Raw genomic sequence first — 15337 nt, forward strand, 5'->3', positions numbered from 1 at the left:
GTGTGGTGAGACAAAGCCTGCTGCACCTTTTCCCCTTTTCTTCACTGTAGTTTAATTTGGGGACGCTTGTGTTTGGAAGCTGCAGGCCTGTGTTTGAGGAGGGCTCGGGACTTAATGTGCGGTAATAGAGTTTGGCATTTAGACAGAAATTACACCCTTTAAATGGCTGGAAATAAAAAAAAATCTGAGAGACTTTGTGTATCAGGGAAACACATTGAGAATCACAGCTTTAGGCTATTTTGATAAAATATTACCCTCAGGAACATTTAGTTATCCACTTTTAAAAAGGAAAACACTTCCTTAGGCGGCAATCCCCTTTTCTGATCACCTGCTGGGTTGTCAAATAGCCCCAGCTTGCACTTACTCTTCCTTAAGCGATAGAAACATATTGTCTTCAAGGCAGAGGAGCTTTGCTCCACTTCCATCTCGTTTGACAGAGTGCATTGTAATCACCTTTTATGAAATGTGCCTCCAGCACGTATATGAAAGCATCAGTAGATGCTTTGAACACTTAGTAAGTATTATCAGCATATACGTGTGTCCCGTAGGAGAGGATTGATGCATTTTTCATACATGACTACATATCTTTTGCCTTCATTTCCTTCTTAACATTATTAAGATTATTTTCACCCCTGAATGGTTTACTGTTGTTTTCCCAATGCTGCCTCGTGCAACCACAATCTTCTGTTTGCAGCACCACGCTTAAATCATAACGCATTATGCACCCAGTCAGAGTGTTAAGGCAAGCCTCTAAATTGTGTTCTGCTTTTGGGCGTACATTTAATAATGTGTTAAGTGGTAACATCCTTCCACGGTCTTTACACCACGCTTCAATTTACACTTTAAACATTAATAATAATAATAATAATAATAATAATGCATTGAATTTATATAGCACTTTTCGTGATACTCAAAGACACTTCACATAATTATAACATCCTAAAAGCTAAAAAAATAAATAAATAAGAAAACTAAAATACAGGTAAAACAAATGGGGACTTTCTCAGTCGCTCGGACCCTAATAAATAAAAATAATAAAAACATGGAGCAAACAATCACACATAAAAAGCATTAACTCGTTGTCTTCTCTGCATGTGGTAAGTAATAATCTTAGATAGACACAATTCCATAATAAGTTTGTATGCATTATGAACTGACCTCAGAGGCAAAATGCAATGATGCAAATGGCTGTCCTCCTATTGGATTATATTTACATCAGAAAATGGTTGTCTCTGTCAGTATTGTCTCCATGGCAACGTAGGGTCAAAAGGATGAGTAGCTGGGCGGGGTTGACAACATCACATGCCAGCCTCTGTTTTCAGTTCATAAATACGTGCTGAACGGTTCACATTCACGACCCGGAGATTCAGACCGCACAATCAACAAGACGGGTTCAATTATAGTCCAATAACAATATGTGCTGTGACATTAACATGCAAAGTGTAATATGTTTGTTCACCTGCTAATACAAGGTCAGTACTAAGCTTCAAAGCTGATTACATCTGTTATCATCATGTTGTCATCCTGTTAATATGCACAGTAATATAGTCTGAATAAGTTGGTCAAATCAAATTGTTTGAACTCAGCTCGTACTTTTGAAGCTGCAACTCGAATATCAAAGGTTTTCCAAAAGAAGCCTGCCTTAGGAAACATGGACGTGAGACTTTTTTGGACTTTGATTCTTTTTAATACACATAAAGCATAATTAATGCAACATGTAATCATATATCTTTCACCATCATAGTGCCACCATCATAGTGCCAGATACAGTACTAGATGTGTGCTATTGGATTGTATCCCAAAAAAAAAAAGATGGAGACAGAACACAAACCGTCCTAATGTTTAATGTAAAAATTATGACCATGCAATTGGATCATTCATTATCTGGAGAACATTTTTAGACAACATTTTGTAATACTTAGAAGAGCTCAGCAGGTCCGTCTGAATCTCTCACTGACTTCAGACCAGCGCTCGATGTTCACCTCACTTGACACACGCTCCACTGTAACTAATGAATAATTCAGCTTTACATTAAAAGGAGGAAGAAGAATATTTTTCGGAGTTAAGATTGGGACCCTGGATCAAATTAATTTATTCTCCTTCTGTCAAAGATCAGCTGGTGAAACATTGGTAAAATAATCATTAATAGCCTCCTTCTTTCCTTCTACTTCCTCCTTCTTTCTTGTTCCTTCTTTATTTTTCCTTTTCCTTCTTCCTTCATTCCTTTTTTTCTTCGTCCTTCTTTCCTACTTCCTTCTTTCTACTTCCTTCTTTTTTCTTCATCCCTCTTTCTTCGTTCTTCTTCTTTCTTCTTCTTCCTTCTTCTTACTTTGTTCCTTTTTTCTTCGTCCTTCTTCTTTCTTCTTTCTTTTTCCTTTTCCTTCTTCCTTCGTCCTTCTTCTTCATCTTTTTTCTTCGTCCTTCTTTCTTCGTTCTTCTTCGTTCTTCCTCTTCTTCCTTCTTTCTTTTTTTTTCCTTCTTGTCCTCCTCCTATTCCTCCTCATTCTTCTTGTTTAGCAACTTCTGAGAATGAGGGACGAGTTGAAGGAGCGAGAGGCCGAGCTTGAGAAGAACATGGAAGACAAACAGCAGCTGAAGAACCAAATCCACGACCTCACATCAGGACTGCAGAACCTGCAGACTACAACCGCAGTACAGGTCAGAAGAAAACAAGCAAGTCAAGGGGAACATTTGTGAAATGACTTCATAGTGACTTTCAGTGCATGACGAATGTTGCATATTGTGAACATTATTTAACACTGGCTTCATTTCAGTGAAGATTTTGGTGCATTTAATGTGGCGTCTCATGATTTGTCCCTGAATCCACCCAGCACAGCAGAAGAGTCATGATAATCAAGCAGTAGATATTTGATATTAACCATGGCTTTACGAAATAAAAAAGGCAGATAATCTGAAGTACCTAAAAGAGCAGGTCCCTATGATGTAACCAATAATGTAGGATTCAGGCTTCTAAAATACAAGAACAGATAAAGAGACTGCAATACCAATCATCGTGTGATTCATTCTCTTGTTTGTCTGTTACATTCAAGACATCTATCAATCAGTAATCTGCCTTTTTCTATCATGCAATGACAGTTGTCTTATTTCGTAGTCATCGCTAAACGCGGCTTCACAATAAATTCTTCCTCGTGTTTTGCCAGCTGAATGCTTTTAATGTGAAGTACAGTAACCGTTGCCTGTGTGGGAGGAGGCATTTAAGGGCACATCAAATCTGTCAATGAACTTTTACACCCAAATGAGATTTATTTTACAGTATGTAGTTCTGAAGCGGAAAATGTTTGCATAGCTTGGCAAAATTACCCCCCGGTTACGATCATGCCATCCCTGTCATGTCCTCCATTTCATTCTTGTAATGCTGAATGATGATGTTGCGTCCTAAAATAAGAGATGGGTTTTTAGAAAAGCCGTGCCAGAAGGTAACTGAGATTAGAAACTTGAATGTGAAGTGGAAGAGAGAGTCGTCTCCCTTTTGTTTACCCTCAAGGTGTCCTTGAGTGAGGGACATAAGCGATGAACGACTCTAATGAGGCTGCTCGTACACTGACAGGAGAAGAACTGGGATAATACACAGTGTGTGTGTGTGTGTGTGTGTGTGTGTGTGTGTGTGTGTGTGTGTGTGCCTGTGAAGCAGCGTGTTGCTGTGTTCCAACAGTCCTGCGAAGAGACCAAACTGTACTGAGCCGCACAGTAAAATATCCACTGCGTCTCGACTCCAAAATCTACAAAGATGGGTTTTTTTTCTCCAGGTCATCTTGGTGACATGCAGCAAAGATTGCATTCGATAGCAGCTGTGCTCTCTTACCTCTCGCTGGCTCAGCGTGGTAACGGGGAAGAGAGCGGATATGAGATGGAGCCTCGAGTTCAGTCAGCTATGTAATTGGATAATTATAATACTAAAATGGTAGTGTCAAGTGGGGCCTGATGACTCTGGTGGTTTGCTGTCTGCTCTTGTGTCATCTTCTTGATTCACAGAGCTGCTGAAGTGTGTTTGCTGTGAGCAGGATGGAAGGTCGCTCAACTGCAGATATTTAAACTACGTGAATTAGCTTTTCTCTTTTCTTCGTGCCCTCTTCTCGCTGAGACTGATCTATACTGTACATGCGGCTCCTGGAGAGGAGCAGTTTCTTGACTGATGAATAGTCCCGTAGGTCTCAAGCGGTCGCACTGGACACTGCACTTCCTTGGGTCCATCCACTTAGTGTGAAGTTGTTTTGATGAACGGTTGTCAAGAAAATCAAAGGACCCTCTTTTTGCAACTGCTTTATTCATGGCGATAGTTATTTCCAGGGAATTATTCTGAAATTATGGATTCTGTAAACTTAAGTGTTAGTTACATGTCTGTGTATGTCAGTTATCGTGCAAGTCTGACTCCTGATGAGTAAGAGACTGCAGTTTTTCAGGAAATTATGTTTTTCTTCCTGCAGGGACAATATATGTTTGCTTTAGCTTCTCTTTTAGTTCCACTGGTTCTGCTGGTAAGGATTTATTTTCCCTCCTTCCATATGCATCTCTCGCCTTCCTCTGGAGGATTACCTCTGTATATAAGCAGAGCTGTATAGTAGCAGAGATACTCTATCATCTGGACCTCCGTGAGGATGACAGCATGTAATGTTTGACTATTTCTGTCCAATCACATGGCAATTATGTACAAGCTCTTCATGTCTCAGGAGAAAAAGCCTCCTTCTGGACTTAAGCTGCTTTCACATTGCTGCAAAGTGCTGTTTGAGTGCATCGCTATGCTTCATGTTGTTTTTCATAATATCCTGCCCTGACATATGTGGCACGCTTGGAGCTAAACATCTCACCAAAAGTTCACATTCATTAAAAGTTGTGCTCATGTTTGACTGACCTTTGTTAGAAGCAAGAAAGGCAGATTATAAAGGTTGCATGTAGCAGTCAACAAAGCCATAGCACCATCTTTGCTTAAGCTATAGATAATGGTCTATAACAGACAGTTATAAATGTTCTAAATAAGGCTGTGGCATCTCCATACTCTGTGATTTAATGACATTGTTTATTTACATTCTTGTGGATTGACGACAAACACAGAGTGTGGGAGGTTAAAGAAAAGCTGAGAGAGATGTGTATAGGAGAGGTGAAAGCGTCTCGGCTGGTGTAGACAGCAAAGTTTGGAGGAGCCCTTTGTCAGCGAGAGACTCACCAGTAGCAAGAACCAGTAGAGAGAAGAGGAACACGGACGTTGTGCTTCATCTGGAGCTTCATCGCTCTCCCCAACCTCTTGTTTCCCAGCAAGTAACCTTGACTACACGTGTAGAGCACACATCCCCAGTCATCCAAATGCAGTATCCTGCCTCAACTTCCACCACAACCCCCACACTCCCAATCCCAGTGAATTCGGCCACAGCAAACACTCCCAGTATCCCTAAACACACATTAAGAGGCTATAATTTATATTTTTATAACGACAATGTATCAAATGAGAATGTGAAAAAGGTGTCGCTCGTATACGGCTGCAACTGCAGCCCTCCATCCATGTTTTATGGAGCTTTGTAAAAAGTTTCAGCTCATTGTTTCGCTCTCTGGCCCACAACTTTTATTCTCATTGCTCTGATAGTCGGTTTTTTTGGGAAACAGATGTTGAGAAACATCTCTATAAACCCCACTGTATGCTACCTGCTGAACACAGTTAGTGACGAGCTGTTGAACAAAGCAGAACATTTAGCAGCTAAATTCATCAACTTAAAAGGTGATAATATTTCAATACTGTGTACACACTTTGTTTTTGCTGCCCCCTAGTGGCCAAAGAAAACAGTTATTACAGGTTTTAATATGTCCTGCTCCTACTATCTTGGTCACACTGCTTTAATAAACACATATGATGGATCCTTTATCAAAAATGTATCTCGTCAGTTTACCTTCGCTGATTCACAGTTGACAGTTATTCCTCACTGTGGCTTTACCTGTCTCATTATGTAATGAAGCAATATACTCCTTATCGTAAACATTTGGAGCAGCGTAAATATTAGAATACAGGAAAAAAATATATATATACAAAAAGTAGCAAGGCTTGGGCAAAAGGAAAAAAAGTATGCCATTTTTAACTTAGATGTGTGGATTTATTTACTAAAACCTCCCGTTTTATTTAACAATGGCAAAGAATCCTCTTGGCATACAGAAGGTGAAGAAATTCATTAACATACATACACTAAGACATCCATTATGCCAGCGCATTGTACGGCATCAGCTCCTCTCACGCAATGTGACAGTTCAGTGCAGTGTTTACGTTGGATGGGAGATTACATATTCATTCACCGTGTGCATTCATGCTATATTGTAGCTGTCAGCGCTGTATTCGTGCCTCACCCTGTGTATCTGCTTAACAATGCAGTTACCATATCTGTCCCCTAGTCTCCTTCACTCCTATTCTCAAGATGTACTCTTTCATCATACACCTGTCAGCACTGTTGTCATGGTATCGCGCCTTCAGCCAAGAGAAGCTACTTTCATTTTTAACGGCGTGTCATCTTAATCAGCGCGTTTCCTTTCAAATCCAGTTAGAAGGTATTTTTTAAGTCCACGTATTCTGTGTTGATGCAACTGTGTGTGTGTGTGTGTGTGTGTGTGTGTGTGTGTGTGTGTGTGTGTGTGTGTGTGTGTGTGTGTGTGTGTGTGTGTGTGTGTGTGTGTGTGTGTGTGTGTGTGTGTGTGTGTGTGTGTGTGTGTGTGTGTGTGTGTGTGTGTGTGTGTCTCTCTGAGGGAGTCAGAGAGGGATGGAGAGACAGTTTTCGGTGTGTCTTCTTGGATTAGTGGGTGATTTGTTTCTCATTGACGTTTCCTCTCATTTTGCTAATTGACTCTAGCCGGAGACGTTAAAGCAAGATGACAGAGCGAGCGAACAGAGTGCTAATCAAGTCAGTGTGAGTGAGGGGGAAAAAAAACCCTGAGCGCTCACTCCTCCATTTTTGTCTTTTTCCTTGTACTTATTTCACCTGCCCTCCTCCCCTCCACTGACATGAAATATGATTACAAGCCAACCTTCACAGGGCCTGTACTCGTCACTGACAAAATCACCCAGACACAACTGGGTTAGAAAATGAACGACCAGCACACAGTGCAGATATCGAGTAAACGTGCACACTCAAAGCACATACCTGCACACACTCTCACATTAAACCAGAACTTGACGACAAGGCCACTGCATCCCGATTAGACTAGACTAGACTCTGGAGAGGAAGCCACTTTCCTTCCCCACAATTCTCAATTTACAAACTTCACTCATTAAGAAACTAATGTCTTTTTCTGCCACACACACACACACTTCCTCCTCTATCCTCACTTCTGTGTATTTATCTGTCACAGGTTCACAGTAAACAACCGCTTGATCATTAACATCGTTAGCACTTCCTCCGTCGTGTTTTGCTTTTCCCCTTCATCTGAACTTTAACTGCTGACTTCATTCTTTCGCTCCTTCATCTTGTTCTCTTGTCCTTATTTTCATTGTGATTAGTTTGTGTTCATTTTCAATTTTTGGGCATTTGCTTATAGTGCAAAACTCTTTGCATGCTGAGTAAAACACCCTCAAATGTGAGAATGTTAACTACCCAGAGCCCTGTTGAGATGTTTCTGTAGCATCGGGGTTTAATTCAGCTACTATGTGGGTCTTTCAACATTGTTTTGTGATGTCTGTTTTTCTGCAGGATGTAACAGCATCATCAGTGGTGTCCTGCAGTGAGGACAAAGAAGGTCTTCCAGAGAAGAATCGTCCCAATCCGATACACACTGAGAGGGATGCACTGCTAGTCGGTATGCTGCCTCCGTCACTGCATTTACAAAATAACAATATCTTTTTTCAAGGTGGACATTGTTTTGTTTTTTACCACACATCCACAATATGGCATAACAATTAATCATACATTACATAAAACATTAATTACATAAAAGCTGCACGCTCAGACAAACATATACCTGTTGATTGACACATGAATATCACGGTTGGGACGAAAGACTTCAGAATGAAGCTGAGACTTACATCACAATAGGAGTTGTAAACATCCTGACAAACAGTTTTCATCTTTTATTTACTCTGTTTGAGACTCCGGCAGGTCCATGATAATGCTGTTGACAACCACATTTCAGTTGTTTAATAGTCATTTTATTCACAGTGTAATCAGCAGTTTCGGCAGTTTTAGCCGAAATATTGATAAGCAAATGTTAGGATGCTGTTTAAATAAATAACAATTGGTTGAAATCATTATGAATGATGGCGAGTGGCGTTATGATACAGATAAGAGAGAAAAGCTCACATATATAATGAACTCCTGTAAACATATTTAACACAAAAATATTTAATTATTTTATTTTGGTTTAAATAAAACCGGAAAATATTAAATTGAGCAAAAGAGGTAATGTTGATTCACATTGGTAAGAAACAATTTTCATTGAATAGTATCTCGAGCCTCGAGATAGATAGTCATGTGAATCAGAAGAGACGTATTTCTTGAGTTTACATCAGTGTCAACAGTCCGCTGGTAACGGCATACGTGATCGTCAATTTGGGAGGCATTGTGCAGTACACACTGATTGAGGATGTGGTAAACAGTACATAAAATTGAGCTAAGCAACATTTTCATTAGGCCACCGTGCCACCAAAACAATAAGAGGATTTGTCCCCGATAACAGCGATACCTTCCAATATAAAAAGTCCATTCCACAATGCAAACAATTATGGCCTCAACAGCAATGTAACAAAATAAGTTTCACAAAGGGAGTACAGGACATACAACACAGCTGTCGAATTGGATTGCATTATATTGTAATACGTTGTTCTTATTGTCCATCCTTTGTATAACATAACCTCAACATGCACCATTGATGCCACCTCTACAGCAGCTGGATTTCTCTGATTTGCTTCAGACACTTTGACGTAATAACTATGCATAATTCCAAAGCTATTAGAGCGAGAGATGAGGAAGATATGAAGAGAGAAGATGAGATTCAGCCCACTTTAATCATCGGATTACATAACACAATATGACTTTATGTTAATGAAAAATATGGCCGACATCTATCTCCCTAGTGTGTTATAAACTACATTATTTATAGAAGTAAACAAAGCCCCGTCCTATTTTGCTGCTTGTTTTCCGACACGCTGCATTTTCACACATTAATTGTCAAGGACATCCGTTGGCTCAAAGCATGAAAGATAAAACGTGCTGCGTCTTGTTAGGGAGTAAAAAGGAAATGCAAATTGTGCCATATATTTTTACCTTTAGACCTTTCTGTATCTGTCCATTTGGGTCCAGTTCTACGTTTCCTCCAGTGCAATACATGTCTGCATCGACTGTCTCATAGCAGGTAGTTAGGCAGTCAATGGTGCGTGTTCCCTGTTCACGCCCACTCTGGCTGTGTGCAGAGGAAGATGTAATATTAAAGATGCTGGCACCTTCTTATGTCCGAATCACTCTTCTTGACGTCTTGTTTGATGCTGAGTTAAAGTGAGCGCCGCGGGAGAAACCGGGCCACTCTGCTCCTGAAAGAAAACGTTTCATCAGGAAAACAAAGCGTTGCATCTGTTTGCCTTTTCACTCCCTCCGCTCTGTGAATTTAGATGAAAACAGGTGTGTAAGCTTAAGAAAAAGTATACAAGATGATAGCGTTTCAGTTTGTATTGTTCAGCTGCAAAAGCATTTCGAGTTGTTGTTTTTTAATGAGAAAGAAAACATGTTATGCATCGTGAAAGTATAATTCAGTTCTATCACAACTTGGGCCTTCTTTTTTTCCCATAATCAATAAATTACTTCTTTCCCTTTTATCCCTTTTGATAAACTGATTCTCCCACAAGATTACTTCCATTAACTTCTCAAACTAAAGTAATGAGTTTGAAGCTTTCTTTCAGCACAAAGTCTCTCCGATTTGAAATAGTATTTTGAACACCACATTGGATGTATACTATATTCACCTCTTAAACAATATGTAACAAATAAAGTAGTGTGTAACTTCCAACACACAATGACCTTATTGACAAAAGCTCAAATACAGAGGTTAGTTTGTGTCCATCCACAATTTTAAATCGGTAGGGTTCAGAATTCTCTCTGGAGTCCCACAAGGGTCAATCCTTGGTCCACTACCTTTTGATCTATACATGATCCCACAAAGTAATATCATCAAGAATCATCACATATCCTATGATTCATACGCAGATAATTCACAGATAATTAATCTTTCTTTCTCCATATTACCTTAGCCCAAGTGACAACCTTATGATGTAAACCTTATAACATGGCTTTTTAAGTCTTCATCATTGGTCTCCATACTATTTCCATCTCTTGAGCCTATTTTTGTGGCTTTTATTTATTTGAACTTTTACTTGTGGTCATTTTTTGTCATTTTTCTTCTATTTTATTGGTGTGTATTTTTTATTTATTTAGTCTTAGCATTTTAATGGCTCTGTAAATCATTTGGGCTGCATGATTGTATGAACGGTGCTATATAAATACAGTTGAATTGAGTAACCTAAATGCCAGTTAGCAGGTCTGAAACCTGGTTGTCATCCTAGATGCTGACCTTAGCTTCATCAAATATTACAAGATTATCATTCTACCACCTGAGAAAAATATATCAAAAGTTTAAAAAAAGAACATATTTCAAATGTATTCAGTGAAGCTGTTGCATGCTTTCATTTTCAACAGAATAGATTACTGCAATGCCCTTTTCACTGGAGTATCAAAACATTCAATAGAGATAATTCAACCTTTACAGATTCCAGCCAGCAGGGTTATTAACAGTACAAGAAAACATGACATTACTACAATATTCATCGGCCTTTTGGACTGGCCATCAACTAAATTCTTTAAAATGTTCTTAGTATTAAAAACACACACAAAATATCGCTGTTTGTTTGTTTTACTATTCAATTACATTTTATCTCACAACATTGTGGTCTAAATGTTCCATAAATTACTTTTTATACACTGCCAGGGAAATGGAGATATCCCTTGTATTTATGTTTATGTAGTTTTTGTATTAAAGTGGGTCATCAACCTGAAGGTAACCTCCATCACCACTATATGCTATGCACTCAGCAGTACATAAAATCTGTGTTAAGTTTGTTTTTTATTTTTCTCTCTTTTGTCATTTTCTTAATCATATCAATGCTTATTGACTAACAGAGAAACATCAAACTTGAACTAAAACCTTCATGATTTGTTCCCAGATTTCATCAGTTACGTAACTTCCAAAATATGACACGTTGTAATAAATCAGGAGCAATCCTCAGAGGAAGTTCCTCTTGTTGTTCTGTAGAGAAAGACTGAACTAGCTTTGCAATTATTTTCGCGGAGTTCATGCAGACTAACACATTTTGGTCAAATCATCTGAGACCCACCACCCAAATCTCAGCTGGTTTCAGTAAAGCGAATGAGAAACAACGGCATCAAAAGCCATCATCGAACACTCCCTCTAATCTGGAGCCACACTATGCAAGAGCCTCTTAACGGTGTGAGGAGTCTGGCAAAAGCCACTGAATGCATCCATTTTTCACTCAGGCAAGAGGAGGGAGAATAATACAAACTGATTTCTAGAGTGTTCTGCCGTGGCTGCCAGAAACTGAAAGGCGGGAGTCTTATGACGAGGTACGTCTTTGCTTTGTGGCAGTTTAATTAACATGTCTGCTTGACCTATTTGTTCCACCTCAGGGATCATTGCAACCTTCCTGCACGTTCACCCGTTTGGAGCCAGCATCGAGTACATCTGTTCCTACCTGCAGCGTCTGGACACCAAGGTAACACACGCACACACACACACGCACACACACACACACACACACACACACACACACACACACACACACACACACACGGTATCCTAGACATGGTGACACAGATTAAATTTCCCTGCAGGGCTGACATATGGGCCTGCTGTATGCCAGAGTCCAGCTGTGCCATTTTAGTCTCCTGGCATGCAAACAAGCCTGAGGTGCAGGTGAGAGACATCAATTACTCTGAGATTCTTTGAGTTATCTTTGTTTATCTCAGCAAAGGTTGGTGAACAGGCATATCAATTTAAAGCTGCACTGCTTCACACTCATACACCTGTTACTAGGGTTATAGACTAAAAACATAGTTGTCTTGTTGCCAGAGGTACACAAAAATGATAGTTTTCCAATTATTATTCTTTATGGTGAAATTGAAATACACACAATAACTCACTATTTAATTAATTCAGTGACGTGGTTGAAATATAATTACATTTTGTTGACGAGACCACTAGATCCCTGCCGGTATAATCCGAGTTACAATATACTGTACATATATTGAGCAGACATGAACAGATACAGATATGTATGTGTACAGATTGTAAAGCCCTCTGAGAAACTGAATTGAATTGAATGGTAGCTTTGCGTTGGTCACTCTGAGAGTCGCCTGATTCAACAGCGTCACCTGATCCCAACAGCTGATTAAAGCCACACCTGTTTCTGCATCAGCGTGGCAGCTTTTGGTGTTTTCTCCCGACGCAGAACGAAGCACCGCGGACTTTGTGCTTAACGTATTGATTCTTTATCCACCTTTTGGACTGCAATACAACTAGAACCTCGATATGAAGCTGACGTTTTCCTTTGCTCCTTTAGAGCCTCTCTCTTACTGTCGTGTTGCCGTTATCACTTTCTAATCTAATGGTATCACACATCCACGACTTATTGATGAATATATTCATGTTCTGCGACCCGCCTGCTGAGGCCTGCTTCTGCCAGTTCAGGCCTGATTTCTCTCACCAAGGTGACACATTTGAGCTGATTCCTGGTTTATAACTCAGCTGAGCTTTGTCGTCACCGAATCTCTAAGATTGTGAAATAGGCTCTCATTACCTGCTGCTGCTCAATTCCACCACATCTGACTGGCACTTCACAGCGATAACTCCAGTTGATATCGTGTTGTTAAAGTGTTTTTATTTTATTAATACTTGGTATTCTTACCAGGCACTCATCCAACAAAGTTGAATAAGATGGACAGCTGGTGTGATTTTGTCGGGTCTGATCGGTCTCCTTCCCTTTCATATCTCAGCTAATGTTGGTGGTATCTTTTCTTTCGCTAAATGACTTGACGAGGTTTAGATTTCATAGACAGATTTATTTCAAACTTGAAACAAATAATAAGGTGAACAAATGGGTGAAAATCATCATTTTCTCAGCGTGATGTAGAGATGTACTCAGAGGGTGTCAGTACACTGTGACATCACTTTAACACACTGTAAACTTTCAATCAGCTGTTTGGTTCTAGGTCCTACATTATTATATTGAGGAACATTGCAACTCAGTCTTAGACAGGTACACAAGCAGCAGAACATTTCAAGAATAGTTAATTTAAGAAATATAATTTGAAAAATATGCTTATTATTGCATTAGATGAGAAGATCGATACCACTTTCATATGTGAGAAGCGACAACATATTGTTTTTACTCTGTTTTTGCACTCATTAAACAAAGTAGCATGGATATATTAATTAGTGAGCTTTAAAGGTGCTTGTTATCAGGTTATTACTTTTGAAGCTATTGCTCTTGCTAGTTTTTTACCCCGTTTCCAGTATTTCCAGCTATGTCTCCTCCTTGCTCCAGCTTCATATTTATATGGCAAGCATGAGTAATTTAAATATTCTCATCTAACTTGCTTCAAGAACAACAAATGAGCACTTTAATACATTGTTAAAAATTATTGCTTAAAACTTGTGTGTGACATCATGTCTGTGTGGATGCTTGTGTGTGTTTTGCACGGGTTTGGCATTGTACATAAATGTGTTGTGTGTTTGAGATTTTGTTAAAGTGTGTGTGTGGCTGTCTGCCTGTTGTATCAGTTGTTTCCACACTGACTCTGCACATCAAGCTGGCTGGACAGCCCATCAACAAGCCCAATCCTCTCTGCTTATCTACTGGCTCCACACACAACACAGCTCTGTTGTCTGTATTGATACACCAGTCCCATCTCCATGACGGGGCCCTAATGCATCCTGACATCAGCACCGGACTCGAACAACCTAGCAAGACACAGGGAGTCGCCTACAGCAGCTCGTATAGTGGATTTCTGTCTCCAGTCACCTTCCCGGCTTCTCCTCAGCCCACACGGTGTCATGTAGCTCATATTGTCTTGATGCTCGCCCTTTTCATCTGAATTTAGTGAAGGTGTGAGAACTGAGTGTAAGCATAATGAAAATGAAGAGCAGAGGTGTAAGACGATGTCTGAGATTGTCTGTGTTCATCTGTAGTTTTGTGTGACCGATGTTTGTGTGTGTGTGTGTGTGTGTATGTTTGCACAGATCAACACCGGTGAGGTGGAGGCTCTTCTCTCTCGGCTGCCCTGCACCTTCAGACAGGAGCTGACCGGGGTCGGAGCCAGTCTGGAGAAACGCTGGAGCTTCTGCGGCTTCCAGGGCATCAAGAGCACGTAGCTATCGACGCCTCTGGGTGACATGGAAGAGACGACACTGGGGGTCAGGCACTGGGGGTCATGGAAGAGACGACACTGGGGGTCAGACACTGGGGGTCATGGAAGACACGACACAGGTAGACGAGTCCGCACAGGTACACGGAGGACACTCCAGAAATGTGGAGGAAGCCCACGGCTAACGGAGATGCTGGGCTCCACCTGCAAAGTCATGAGCACAAAATTATCCAGCGCGCATCTCAGATCAGGAGGGGTTGTTCTGTGTGGGTGGCAGAGAGATAAATATTCAGTTTTTTTTGTGATGGCAAATTAATTAGCGGCGTCTCCATGGCGACCAAGAAGTGGATGCATCTCTATGATAGCCACGTCATCTCTCACTCTCTCCTCTTGTTTTTTTGTTTACTCGTGGGAAGTAAAAGTCTCAATCTCAGCGGAGTCACAGGATTGGTCAGATTCTTGTACTCAAGCTTACTGTTGGCTCAGCGCACTGGCAGACGTCTGGACTAAAGGGCTACACAGGAAGGTCGTCAGGGTCCACTTTCAACCTCAAAACTCTCTTGCCTCCTTTTTTTGTCACTTTTTGAGTTTGTACAATCATGTGAAATAAATTATTATATTTCCTTCTACGTTCCGTGTTGTGTTTTTTCAAGTGCACACGAGACAGATGCAACGATCAGGTTGATTTTGTTGTTATTTAGACATCTTTGTATTAAATCACACTACTATGTAGTTCTCAAACGGACAATGAGAGTAATCAACAAGAAGAGTAATCAAGCCCAGGATGGGGCCCTAAAAAGCTGCAATTGTTAAAAAAAACACCTGTTATGATTACATTCTTTTATATAAATAAAAGTAAGAAGCAGCTTGGCTTTCAGACGACATTCACACAGACAGGCTATTTTCTTGTGCAATTTAATTCCAAA

At 40.2% G+C, this 15337-nt stretch overlaps 1 protein-coding gene across 1 annotated transcript in view; it reads left to right on the forward strand.

Annotated features, from left to right (window-relative positions):
* The window catches only part of LOC117737719 (ecto-NOX disulfide-thiol exchanger 2-like), a 144711-nt gene extending 129718 nt beyond the window's left edge, over window positions 1-14993 (forward strand). Inside the window, exons 11-14 of the mRNA XM_034543846.1 lie at window positions 2518-2658; window positions 7680-7785; window positions 11676-11761; window positions 14287-14993. Of these exons, the coding sequence (XP_034399737.1) occupies window positions 2518-2658; window positions 7680-7785; window positions 11676-11761; window positions 14287-14418 (465 nt within the window). The 3' untranslated portion in view covers window positions 14419-14993. The remainder of the gene's footprint in view (window positions 1-2517; window positions 2659-7679; window positions 7786-11675; window positions 11762-14286) is intronic.
* Window positions 14994-15337: the final 344 nt, after the last annotated feature.

Source organism: Cyclopterus lumpus, chromosome 10, assembly GCF_009769545.1.
Source record: "Cyclopterus lumpus isolate fCycLum1 chromosome 10, fCycLum1.pri, whole genome shotgun sequence".
Lineage (NCBI taxonomy): Eukaryota > Metazoa > Chordata > Actinopteri > Perciformes > Cyclopteridae > Cyclopterus > Cyclopterus lumpus.